The sequence below is a fragment of the Rhyacophila brunnea genome, unplaced genomic scaffold (genome assembly GCF_057557595.1).
Source record: "Rhyacophila brunnea isolate RB1 unplaced genomic scaffold, BYU_Rbru_1.0 scaffold_19, whole genome shotgun sequence".
Taxonomy (NCBI): Eukaryota; Metazoa; Arthropoda; class Insecta; order Trichoptera; family Rhyacophilidae; genus Rhyacophila; species Rhyacophila brunnea.
The window spans coordinates 10,767,088-10,780,920 of record NW_028232848.1 but is presented as its reverse complement, the minus strand read 5'-3'; the positions used below and the strand labels follow the sequence as shown (position 1 = coordinate 10,780,920).

Genomic DNA, 13,833 nt, shown 5'->3' with positions numbered 1-13,833 from the left:
TGTCATTGAACTAAGACTACAATGTGTCGATAGTGTTTGATAATTTTAAAATTCAATTAAACCCTGCCTAATCCAAGCTATAGTAGATAATAGTCAAAAAATATTCATTTATTTATAAAGTATCTACAATTATGCCATTAAACCATGCATTATTTGATTATAGTTTGGTATATGCAGGGTTTAATGAATATTAAAAAACTAGCCAACACCATCTGTAATATGTATTCTTAATTCAATGAAAACAAATAAGTATGACTGAAAAGTGTGCACTATTTATGTTGGATCGCCCATAGCATACCTAAACTATTATGGTTTGGTTTAGGCAGGAGTAATTTGAATTTGTACTCTTGGAAACAATTAAGTATGACTGGCAAAGTTTAGTGTCTACTATTCACGTCGAATCTTCACAGCCTATCTCCACCCCTCGCCAATGCACGCTATATAGAGATTTAACTTTTACGGAGATGAAATGGAATGTTTATGTATTTTTAGTGTGATTTTTTTCAGCAAATCAAAGGTTTGTAGAACATTTTTGTATATAGGGAGCTTGCGCGGTTCATGCACAATTTATAAAGAGCATGTTAGATTATGGTGCAATACAATAACACTTTTTTGCCCAAATCGTGGACTGGCTGGTATCTGCCAGTGGCGAAGACTCCATACTAGGCGATTATTTAAAGCCTACCTTCTTAAGAAAAATATTTTTTAATTGCATATTGACATATTAATTTACTTAATCACTTCATTATTTTATGTTATATAAAAATAATTTATTTTGCCAACGAGATCGCATATGTAGGAATGTATTACAGTATTACACAGTTTACAAAACAACTGCAAAGGTATTAAAAAAACCACAGCGCGCCGCGCCGTAAATTAAATAATAAACGCCGCGATTTCTCGACGTAAATAAATTTCCGATTATGTTTGGAATAATTCTGAATTTTTTTTGTATGGACTTTACGTCTCGTAACCTCAGCAAGTCTGCAGATTTGTAGGAAATGAGGCAAGCTCCTTTCGCAGAGCCTAAAACATTCGCGCATAATATTGTTGTCACGACTGCGCACTTTGTCCAAAATCATTAATAATAAGATAATTAAAAAAATAATTTCAACGGCATTTAATCGAATATTAATAAATAAGTAAGTATAGATTGTTTTTAAAAATAAAAATAAATTTTATCTAATGATTTTTGATGGGTATACATGTTTTGAAAAATACGTAATTTAAACACATCGCTCATTTTTATGTCGTCAATGAGTTTTTGAAGTTTCATTGAATTAGTGTGTCGTTATCATTTATTAGTGTGTGCCTATTCATTAGTAGTAAATATCGTACTATTCTCGTAAGTATAACTGACAAGTGTGCTCTTTTTATCATATCTCCACAGCCTACCTCTTTCCAAAAGTCACCCTTCGCCACTGGTATCTGCATAACTACACTTAAATGCAAAACAACTGCAAAAGTCGTGAACTTGATAATGTAAAAGTAACTGAATGAACATGCAATATAATGTAGATATAAACCAAATATTACGGTTTTTTTTTAGAAACTCTATTTCTCCTAACAAAGCGAAGATTTCAAACCATAATATATCGAAAATATGTCTTTTGCAGATGCCTTGGTTTTACGCCCACGGTGGGACATAACCAAAGAGGGAGCCTTATAAAATTTTAGTATAACGTAACTTAATGACGATTCGGCAATGTTGTTAATATAGTTGAATTAGTAGATACAGAAAAAATTATATTTTGTACGCTGGCAAATTGAAATATGCTGCCATTTTTAGCAAGTATTGTGATGTTTCGTACGTATGAAATATGTGATATTGTAATTTGTTCATATAAATATTTTAAATAACTGTCAGTCTGTATATTCAACAGCCTATTGATGTATGTTATAATGTAAATGTTTTGGTTTCAGTTAATCAGGGTTTGTGTTCAACAAATTCAAGCTTTAAGCTCAGTCGCGCATAGAAACTCGTCTTGACTGCACGTTGAAATTGTGGATGTGATTTTATTGTCATTCAGAAATCGTCGATTTGGTAGAAATCTGCTTGTCGCATGTAACAAATTTCACTTGACATTGGCCGCAGGTAGAATATCAAAATGTTGCATTAGCACATGTGAGGATGCTGTTTTTCATTAGTTTCAGCCAGCTGCGTGATGTGAAGACACTGTCGCGACTGTGTATGTGGAAGAGAGTTGCAACATCGTTGGCGGTTTTGATTTATGACCATGTCCCAGTCGAGACAATTGAGGGAATTTAAAAAAATATATGGAATTAACTGTTTTTAGCAGTGTGTGTTTACAATGCAAAGTTCAATGATTTGTAGCTAATTTAATTAATAGTCTTATGCATTAATTACATTGAGCTACTTTACGAGCTGTTTGTTGGCGAATTTAAAAGCGGGCGATTCAGCTACTGCGATTGTGATGATGACACACAAAACTTTCCATTCGCTGAGAAGCCAACAAGCTAGCGACTATTTTGACAGAATGTAGTTCGTTCTTTACCGGGAGGTTGCTACTACGTTCTACTCTGCAGACGCAGTAGGCCCACGCCGGCGTGTAGCGTGTAAAGTTGACCGGCTTACAAATTTTCTCGGTAGATTGTTTACAATCTGGTTGTTAGCTTGTTCGATGATGACACTGGGCGACTTTACAAACAGATTGTAAATTCACCAACAAGCAGCTCGTCATTGACGCATTAGTTACCTTTTTTTCATGTTCAGTATTGTACAATAAGGCTCCCTTTATAACATCTTTAGCAATGACTAATTAATTTCATTGTTTTCCTTCGCATTTCACTGTCATCAGTAAAATATTAGTAAATTCAAAATCTTTCATAAACCGGTTAATAATATATAAAAATATACAGATTGGCCCATAGAACACATTCCTTTTGATCCTATAAAATAATAAATATTGATTGAAAAATCATAAAATCAATTGAAATGTTACTCAGTTTCTGAATTTTCTTGAGTGTCTCGACTAAATCGCATAGAAAATATTGACAATCTACAGTTGCTAACATCGAACAAAACTGTATCAAAAGGTTTGAGATAGCTTAACTACTGATCTCTACTATGGAAGGAATCTCTTACACTACACGTATTAGGTTATATTATAGCGGCGGTATTTTCAAATGATGTATATTGTGAATGTCGTGTGAATTATTGAATTGAATAAAAAAAAGTTTATTTTGACGAATGCTGTATGCTTGCATAATCTGGCGGCATAACGAATCCATACGTCGGGTACCGTGGGGCAAAATCATTTCTTCCGTGGATCCTCATATTCTCATTGTCGTCATCGCCAAAGATGGATTGGGCGGTGAACTGGCCTTCGGGATACGTGGGTTGAACTGAAAACGAATGAAAATATTTGTTATGTATGTCTGGCGAAAGAGGTAGACTAAGTTATTGAGAAGTGTGATCATCATCCGTCGAGGCAAAAAACAAAATTATCTCATTTATTGTACGTGGAAGAAATTGCCTCCTTTCTCTTAGAACATGATGTCAAAAGCAAAATGGCACTTGTGCAAAAATATATTTTTGCGAAAATCGCATTTTATGTTTTTTTTGAGTGGAAAAAAATCGTGTAGAGGTTATTTCTTAATATTTTGAAATGAAATTCAGAGCAAAAGACTGATTACTTAGGAGAAATGTAATTTTTAATTTTTTTTATTTTCATATCTTGTAAAGATTCTCAACACAAGGGCCCTTTTTCTGCAACAATTTTTTTTTTTTATACAAAGGCCTTTACACATTTTAAAATAATTATACATAGTATGTTTTTCTAATATTATTTTTTTAACCACTGCACATAGACTGGGAAAATCGTGTGCATGTTACGTTTTTGTTATACGTTAATTGAAGATTATATGGTTTACTTTAGTGAAATGTGATTTCATTGATTTAGCTCCACAAATGCCATTTTGCCTATAATGTAGATAAAAAAAATTACAATCAAAACTACATTCATAACTCAAAACCAATGACATATTAAATGGACGACTCACTTCATACCCGGCGCGCACGAGAAATTGTGCATGAAAGTCGTTCACAGATGTATAGGTAGATGTCACGTGACCATTGACGTATCCGTTTCCATTATGCGATACAAGCTTCGAGAATTTATAGTAATATAACCTTTATTGTAATGGCGTATTAGTGTCATGACTCATTGCGTTAGAAACAGGTTCTCGGTTACTTACGACTTCTCGGAGATTAGACGCCAGTGAGCTCAGCGAATCACAGGCGACTGACTGTCCAATGGTTCCTGTCATTCAATTGCATTGAATAAACATTCATCAATATCTTAAAATGGCATTTTATAAATAATAAATAATACTAACACATGCAAAGTGATATCCCATCTTTCTTGGAGTGTTTAGTAGATTTTTTTACAATTTTTAACTAGGCACATTGGCATTTTGTAACATAATAATAACGGTGGAGTCGAAACCTGACAGTCAGAAATTTTGTATGGGCAGACCCAGCGGTGTCGCCAGACCGCTTGCAAGCAGAATGTTCATTTGAGCGTAGGATACCGATATTTAAATATGAATTTCGCCATCCGGCAGACCCGTCACAAAGTGAGTGTCATTTTATTTTCTAGATGCTTCGTCCATATTAATGTCATTGCTCAAAACCATCAAAATGTCACAATAGTGCCCTTTTGCTTTTGGGGCAACGATATATGGATGCCTCATTGCCCCATATCTCATTTGAAATGCATATTATGACCACAGTTAGACTGTGGCAAGTATAACGTGAAGAGTGGCCGTTTCGAGAACTACAATCCTCCCTACCCCTTTCCTCTTCTTCTCCTCGCCGTGCAATCATTTGACTTTCGTTATTTGTGCGTGCTGCAAATTCGTGTAATGTGCTCAAACGTGTCAATAATGCAAAAAGTGTTGAAAAGTGGTAGCAGGAGGATTATAAGTTGTGTTATAACCTATTACGATGAAACAAAAAACAAAATGAGTTGTGGGCCTCTAAATAAAGTCGATGCAATGACAGGTAGATTATTCTTAGACATTTCAGTGTTACCATATACTTAACTAAAAATATCCTGACAGATTGGAAAAATATTGTCATCTTGTGTTGTATTCGATATGCACATTTTGGTTCAGAAGTAGGGGAAAAAAGTCTCCTAATACTGGCAACCCTTTCATAATATATCAGAACGCCACGACGGCGGCCATGACACATCAAGTTATATTTTTTGCAGTGTAGTGAAGCACCACCATTATTTATCACAGAAAATAACAATATATAATTTTTGCTTTGACTGAAAAATGTGCATTATGATACGTTAAAATTAATTGACCCAGTTTAAAAATTATCAAAAATACAAGATAAAACGTTAAATATTCTGAGAGAAAACTTTATTACCGACAGAATCGTACGAAGGCGGCAGATTTGGGGCACTCGGGACACTTGCGCTGGGCACGGGATAAGAAGATCCCGGCAGAGGTAGCAGCGGCACGCTGCTGTTAGGCTCTGGCGTGAAGTTGTACTCTTTGTTGATGGACTCTTTGGTCTCGGTCACTTCAATAGGGGCACCGCTCTCCACGGACGGCATTTGGAAGCCGTGGAGAGGAATGGTTCCTATAAAAATGGGACGGCTCTTATCTTTGTCAGTTGTGCAGCAGTCAGAGGGCGAGCAGATAACCTGATAATCACAAATGATAATGAAATTAATGAGACTTGTCACCATATAATGTGAATACTGTGTAATTACATCTTCTTTGTCCATGTCAGCTACAGTACACTCTCAGTAATCCACCGCTCGATTATCCGACAACTACTATAATTCGCCGTTATTTTTACTAGTTGAAAGCACAAAATCAAGCTCTATAATTCGCAGGTATTCGATTGTCAAAGTCAGTAGTCCGCCACGTACAAGTATACAACGCAGATGAGACAGGCTTATTTTGGAAACTCCTCCTTCGTAAAACATAAAGTGTACCAGGGAGGAAAGTGACTAAGGACCGCATCACAATAATTATTATGCCATGCTCGAATGCAACTGAGACACACTAAAAAAGCTTTTGGTCATAGGGAAAGCCAGGAATCCTAAGCCATTCAAAAATATCTGCCTCACTGAACATTTGGTTGTGTCAAGTGATTTACTGTTTAATATTTATTTAATAAACTTAGTTTATAAATACATATGTATAATTTAGTAAATACTTGATTTTGATTATAAATAAAACAGTAATTTGCTATTACAAATTTCTCAAAAAAACTATTTTTACGAAATACCTGTTTTAATTTTTACCATATTTTGTATGTATGCACTATAATCCGCCGCTTTCACTAATTGGACACTTGTCTGGTTTTTGGGATGGCGGATTACTGAGAGAGTACTGTACCTAATAGGCGTATAATGCAAACTATATGGTGCCTCCAACAATCCATGAAACTTTCCAGTTTTTTTGGGTCATCAAAAATTATCCTATAACTGCGACGCTGTAACCCAGTAATGTTATTTGACAGCAATCCAGGATTTGTCTCCAGTTATCTTGAAAAAAAAAGGCAGGTAAGCCTCTTAAGGCATCCATGTTGCCCCAACCATTTGTAAGGTGCTATGACTTGCTACCAGTGGTGAAGGGTGGAGGTAGGCTGTGGAGATCTGACATAAATAGCGCACACTAAACTTTGTCTGTCATAGGTACTTATTTGTTTTCATTGAACTAAGAATACAAATTACGGAAGGAATTGATTAATTTTTAAAATTCAATTACACCCCGCCTAGACCGAGCCATCATAGTAAGACGTAGGCTGTGGATATCCAACATAGATAGTGAATACTGTATCAGTCATATCTATTTGATTACATTGAATAAAGAATATAAATTGCAGATGGCGTTGGTTAGTTTTTAAAATTCAAGTAACGCCTGCCTAACCAAACCATAATAGATAAAAAATATTCTATGGATAGACGAATATTTTTTTCTTGGTTTACGCAAGGTTTGATTGATTTTTAAAAACTATCAAGTCAATGTTTAGTGTACACTATTATCTTCACAGCCTACCTTCTACTATAAAACAGCACCGTCAGAATGAAAACGTCGAACAGGGTGCAGTCATGAATCCCAAACATTCCGCATTGAGTTGAATCTTGCTCATGTCATTCCCTATCGAATGGTTAGTTCTCTTTGCGATGTGCCATCTGCCACGATGCGCACCCCGGGTATTTAAAGCTGTCGACAATCTTGATGTTTTGACCGTCGCTAATCACAGGAAATCTGGATCGAGGCAGGTGCTATTGCACAAAACATTGGTTTTCTTTGGTCTGTAAATAAGCACAGTACCAATTGTTGCGTAGTCTGTTGATTATCTTCCGAATGGCCTCGATTGAACTGTCAAATAAAATATCGTTGAATTACTCCAGATCGCACGGTTTCATCCGGTGACAGCAATGCCTCGGTCAGGTGGTATTGATTTTCGTAGTATGAAGTCTAAGACATATTATGTATACTGAATAAAAAAGTTTTACTCCAACCTTATTTTCATCAGAACATTTATAGCGAAAAATGTAAATAATTTAAATAGACAGAAAATAGTATATATTATTTTATATTTGACAAAATAAATATTATTACATAGCTCTATTTTTTTAACAATTGAAGAGTGACATTCCAAACCGGCCTTAGTCCAAAATTACAAATTTTCATGTTTTGATGGAATCCGATAGAGTGTGCTGAGATCTATATTCTCACTAAAACTTATATTTTACAAAAAATCCTAAGTCTCTTAAATTTGATGTCGAAATGTGTCTTTTTTCTCAAAACAGCACTAAGGTAACGGTTGATTCTTTCCAAACTGGCCTAAGGATATATGCGCATGCGCAGTTGAACTCTTTTTGCTACATTTACGCTTCAAGCGGCCATAATATAATATTGTAACACGTCAGATTAGAAATGTCAGACGAAATATTAGAGAATTTGTGTTTTATAAGTTCATGTGCACATCAGTAAACTATTTTTTTATTGAAAATGATCCTACATTGTAGTATTATTATATAATATATTATTATGCTGTAAAAGTTACAATGTTTACCTTTTTATCAAAAAATGCATCAAAGTGAAAGAAATTTTATATAATTTTTATTCATTAATCATCCCAACAGAACTGTCCATGACCACATTCTATTACACAATCATAATTGTATACACAAAAGACACTAAACTTTATTTTATTGTGTCCCAAACTGTACTTAGTACAGACTTAGGGCCATTTTGAAAAAAAAGTCAGTTTTTGAATGAATTTTTTTGGAGTTTTACTATACTTTTTAAAGTTATTTATATACTATGTTTTCGATTCTTTGAATTTTCTATAAAATTGCCAAACATTATAGTACCGAAAAGTTAAGAAGTAAAGTGCAAATCACAAAAATATGATTATCTCAAAATCAGATTTTTAGACTTAGGCCGGTTTGGAATGTCACTCTTCAATTGTAGCCTTCCCCTCAATAATGATCTATGTTACATTTTGGCAGTTTTGAACTAAATATGCAACAATGATCTACATCACATTGCCTCTGTTTTGCAATATTTATTTTTTTGATCTAGTAACATTAAGTCACTTGTTTTTGATCCGTTCGTATTGATATTGGCCTCCCTACAATAATGATCTATGCATTTTTCAAAATGGAGGATGACACGAGAGTTTTTGTTAACACTGCGGATGCAAAAAGACTTCACAGAGAAAATTTCACATGCAAAATTGGAAGAGGAATACAAAAAACGATTAAATGAATTCAGGAGAGGCCTTTTAATTATACATAATTTCTTCTCAACAAAATAGTTTTATATGATTGTCTCAAAATCCCCAAATGTAACATAGATCATTATCGAAGGGGAAGCTTCAATTGCTAGTCAATAACTCTGTATTAATGAAGTTTTAAAATTCAGCGGATGTAAGTGGCAGCAAAAAAAAATAGGGACCGAGATGAGTGGAGAGAGCTATGAGTGGCCTTCATACAGCAGTGGATCGTCCCCGGCTGATGATGATGAATTAAAATTTTTGTTAATTAAAAATATATAAGTATGACAGGCATTTGCAAAAAATGCATTGGATTTCTTCAATTAATTTTTCTAATTAATTTACTAGAAATGTATGTGGTTATTCCTATTCTTAAATAGTCATTTAAATTGGTTACATGTAAATTGTGTGTAAAACATTTCACCGTGGCACAGTTCGCCGTGAGCTTTCTTATCGGAAAGAGATGACGGTGTACTATACGGTTTCCAATTTTATTAGATTCAACAGGAACATTAATTCAATTTTCATAGCTGATTGTGGCAAATTTCATGAATTCAAGAATAAAAACCTAACCTAACAAATCGAGTGCTTAAAGTCAGACAACGTTATCTACAAAAAAGTGTTTTTTTTTTTTTTTTTTGAGATAACATTATTTTACATTTACGGCTACATGATAGTCAAAAAACGTTGTCAATCTTTTCTAATTTCTTATTAAATCGTCAGTAAAGTTTAACGCTAATTACATAAGTTACCCTTGTATTCATATTTTTTAAAAACTATCCCTATAAATTTTAACATCATCATAAGCAAGATAAATTATAAAATATTAACATTAGGTTTTAAATAAACATTTCCCTTGTTAAATTACAAGAATCTAAAATAACGATTTTTGGCTCTCTTGTAAAGTTGCACTTTTGTAGATAGTGTTGTTTGACACTAAGCCCTCGAAATAATCCAGTATATCAGCTTTTTTCAAAATTATTTTGCTGATGGCTTCCTTCCTAAACCGACAAGAACCGTGTTTTATTTAGACATGAATTTTATGTCAGTACTATACGACCCAAAAAGGTTGGACGGTCTTTAATATACGGCCATACATTTCCGATACAACATTTCACGGTGAAGTGTGATACGGCGCACTGGATATGTACAAGTTTCCGGACACGATTTTAATTTGCATCAGTTAATCGCGATCTGTATTTCGATTTTAGTATGCTCATTGTTAAAGATAATACACAAATGAGTCCGTGGGTTCATGCAAAAGTGCCGGAGGGCGCACCTGCGCCCACGGCAACAGGATAGGGAAAATGATTTATTCTGATGTAAATTTTAAGTAGATAAAATGTGCCAATCTTACTTGTACTTCGTAATCCAAATCAATAATGCTACAGCTTTTCAAGTTGGAAGGGGGAAGAGGTGGAATCTGCAAATGCTGTTGCCAATTCAGCGACATGTTTCCATTCACCCTGCCTAGAGAATGCTCCGCTATGTCAATCGTCCAATTCTTACTCGAGTGTCTAGGATAGTGAGATCGGAAAGTGACATTCTGAAAACATACTTTTTAATATTAGCAAGCATTAATACTCTTCTTATTTATTTTATTCATTGGATTTGATTCTGAAGTGGAGCATATCGTCAATGATGGAATGTGTTCTAAATGTGTAGCTATGAAAATTGATTTTGAAAATGTATAAAAGGCAGTTAGTTACATGTTATAACTATTACTGTTTTGAAACAAAGCAAAACTCCCACTCTCCGCCAACAAAGTGTTTTTGGCCGAGGAATTCTTTCTGGATTGCATGGCGAGCTGTTTTAGACTGAGAGCAAGCGACGTGACTGGCCAGTATTGAGGGACTCCCGTCAATAATTGTGGATCCGCTGAATGATCTTCCTGGTTTTAAGATTCCATGGAAATACATGTCTGAACCGAATCCATTGTGGGCATTCCAGATATGCTTATTTGATGCATTAGTGGGTACCTAGAAAGAATCCCCACTAGCAAGTGTGATCAGATTCAGAAGACAGAGCACATCATAGAGTCATGTGACATATGTGCCTTCCCCGGAGGAGTTTCAGCCGTACATCAGGCAGACCGAGAATCTATTACGTGGACTGATGCTATGCCATTGGTATGACCAGTTCTGTGATTTTGTTTTTTTTTATAAACAAAATGTTTTACTTATTTATTTTTTACTATCGCCATATAATTATGTAATAGTATATTTGGCAGATACATTTTTTATTGCAAATTGATAATCGATTACCGTAAAATGAATCTCGGTGACCAAAATAAAATAGTGAGTACCTTTCTGAGGTGAATTATGACATCACCGATGATGTTGCTGCTGTTGTTTTCACACGTAATGTCAAACGGAATGGCCTGGCCGGAGCAGAATCCACTCACAGGAATACGACCGATTATCTTTACGCTCCCCGATGGGCTGCAACCCCATCCAAATGACTTAACCATGTTAAACTCAATCGGTTTCTGTAATATCAATAATTACATAATTTATACAATGAATTTATCACGTCTTAATACCAAATATTTTTCTTCCTGATTTTGTTGTTTACAGGATTTTTGTGCGATTTGTATTTTGATTATTTATTAAATATTGATTTTTTCATGTACAATCAGTCAGTACCTAGATTTAATATGATTTCGTAATGCTATATGATAGCGGATCTGCAATTTCATAACATTGCGAATTAATATTATTACATAAAAATTTCAAAATATTATTTCATAATTCGGCCGGTCAATAAATAGCGGGTCAGAGACGATCGGACATCTCACTCGATTAAAAGTTTCCGTCAAAGACATATCGCACCAAACTACAGTTATATGTATTATATTGCATCGATTGTACCATTGTAGTTATTTGAAACAGTAAGTAACTCCCCCATCATCATGAACAACTACAACCATATCTCATCTGCAATACCTATCCTCCGCCGTACCAAAGAATACCACATGCATAAGAGAGTACGACATACACGATACTCACAATACATTCAGGATTCAAATTCAAATCATAATTTGAAACAATAGTGAATGCCATTTTTATGTCTTGATCAAATTTCCATGGCCTGTCCAGTGTTACTTTAATAGTGTAACGCACATGTCCAAATTCTCCCTCAAATGATGACGGTAAATCAAACGGAAGCTTGCAGGTGAAAGGGTAAATATTTTTACCAGGCGGTAAATCCATGGACTTTCCTTGAAAGTAAAAACATTATCTTTATAATAATATGTAACTACCACTGGCGAAGGGTGGAGGTAGGCAGTTATGATCCGACATAAATAGTGCACACCAAACTTTGTCAGTCAAACGTATTTGTTTTCATTGAAATAAGACTACAATGTGTAGATAGTGTTTGTTAATTTTTAAAATTCAATTAAACTTTAGATATTTTATAGATAGAAGAATATTTTTCATCGATTACGGCTTGGTTTAGGCAGGGCTATTAATTTAAAAAAACTAACCAACACCATCTGTAATATGAATTCTTAATTCAACGAAAACAAATAAGTACAACTGAAAGAGTGTGGACTATTTTTGTCAGATCGCCCATAGTACACCCACACCCACGGTGGCCGCGCGGCATAAGCGTTGGACTATGACGCCGTGGGTCTCAGGTTCGAATCCTGGGTCTGGCAAGTACACATATTGTTTTTCAATTTGTGTGTGAGTCAGGGTATGGACCTAATAGGTTGAGCAAGTGGCTGACATCCATTTCTCGTAAAAAAAACAAAATCTGTTAATACAAACCTCTACTCTGTGGAGGCCCATATGATCCTATTAGGATCGGACATGGTCGGAAAAAAAAAAAGAAAATCTAAAATATTAGGTTTGGTTTAGACATGGTTTAATGGAATTTTAAAAACTAACCAGCACCGTCTGCAAATTATATTATTAGTTCAATGAAAATAAATACGTATGACTGACAAAGTTTAGTGTGCACTATTTATGTTGAATCTTAACAGCCTAACTCCACCCCTTGCCATTGATGCTTCATGATAATACTATTATATGACAATTCAATTTTTACACATCAATATTTTTTATTAGGTCAATTGGCGTGGCTTAGATCAATTACGTTAGCTTTAATTAGCGTTAGTTATGACATCTTTATTGATTCTCTATCGCATTATATCTGACCGTGCTTAACGTTTAACTGACTTAACTTCCACCTAAGTAAAGTAGGTATGCCAAATACTGCAAACAATTGATAAAAATCAGTAAATTTCGATTGCAAAATTCAAAATTATTATAACCTTTGAACCTACCGATTATTTCAGAAAATCTTGGAGTGATCCGTGTCATCGGTTAGTAATTAAGATAATTAATAACTACTTTGATGTAAAATACAAAAGCCGATTGACAATAGTAACTCAATTTAGAAAGCGCTTCAGAGAGAGTCTTGTAAGAGCCAATAGTGAAAATTTGTCGCAATAATTAGATTACAAAAGTTATATGTATTTTACATCAGTCAATCTAAGTTGACCCACCCTGTATATTGTAACAATAAGGGGTTTCTTTTACTACCGGTTTTTACAGATTACTATACAGAACATAATTGAAATTAACATAAGATTAGTAAAAAGACATACCATCTTCGCTGCCGACAAGATAGTATTTGGTTTGAAAGTAATTTTCATTTCCGTGGTAGCGTACGTTCGTACTTTTTGATTTACTGCCTACTGTGTAATGTTCTCTCTTTGTCCAACGTGTGTTCGCTTCTCCTTTGAATGTAATACAGATTCCTGTAACAAATAAGTTAAATATTTAGTTAAGTTTTTTTCTTTATTCTGTAGGTAATAGTGATATTGATATTCATCAGGGCCAAAAACTGACGGAAGTTAATGTTTCATGAAATAGTACAAAATTTAAATCCATTTGAATTTAAATTCAAATTCCATCAAGTACCTTCGGTCGATAGTATTGTTATTAATAAAGTATTTTATTTTGCTAAGATAGAACTTACAAAAGGGTTAACTGTCAAACTTTGATACTGCACTCCCTCCTTAACATTGATGATCAGTATAGTCT

The 13,833-nt window shown here is 34.4% G+C and overlaps 1 protein-coding gene across 2 annotated transcripts in view; it reads right to left on the bottom strand.

The window, feature by feature from the left end:
* Positions 1 to 504: 504 nt before the first annotated feature.
* The window catches only part of LOC147072746 (arrestin domain-containing protein 17-like), a 33,992-nt gene continuing 20,663 nt past the window's right edge, over positions 505 to 13,833 (bottom strand). The window contains exons 2-9 of one of the 2 annotated variants that reach the window (XM_085946176.1): positions 13,395 to 13,547; positions 11,788 to 11,999; positions 11,085 to 11,267; positions 10,137 to 10,325; positions 5,402 to 5,681; positions 2,426 to 3,366; positions 1,423 to 1,758; positions 505 to 632 (exon numbers count right to left, since the gene is read on the bottom strand). In XM_085946176.1, coding sequence (XP_085802302.1) covers positions 3,200 to 3,366; positions 5,402 to 5,681; positions 10,137 to 10,325; positions 11,085 to 11,267; positions 11,788 to 11,999; positions 13,395 to 13,547 — 1,184 coding nt within the window. In that variant the 3' untranslated portion in view covers positions 505 to 632; positions 1,423 to 1,758; positions 2,426 to 3,199. Of the gene's footprint in view, positions 633 to 1,422; positions 3,367 to 5,401; positions 5,682 to 10,136; positions 10,326 to 11,084; positions 11,268 to 11,787; positions 12,000 to 13,394; positions 13,548 to 13,833 lie in introns of both variants that reach the window. The other variant, XM_085946175.1, reaches the window with a different exon arrangement.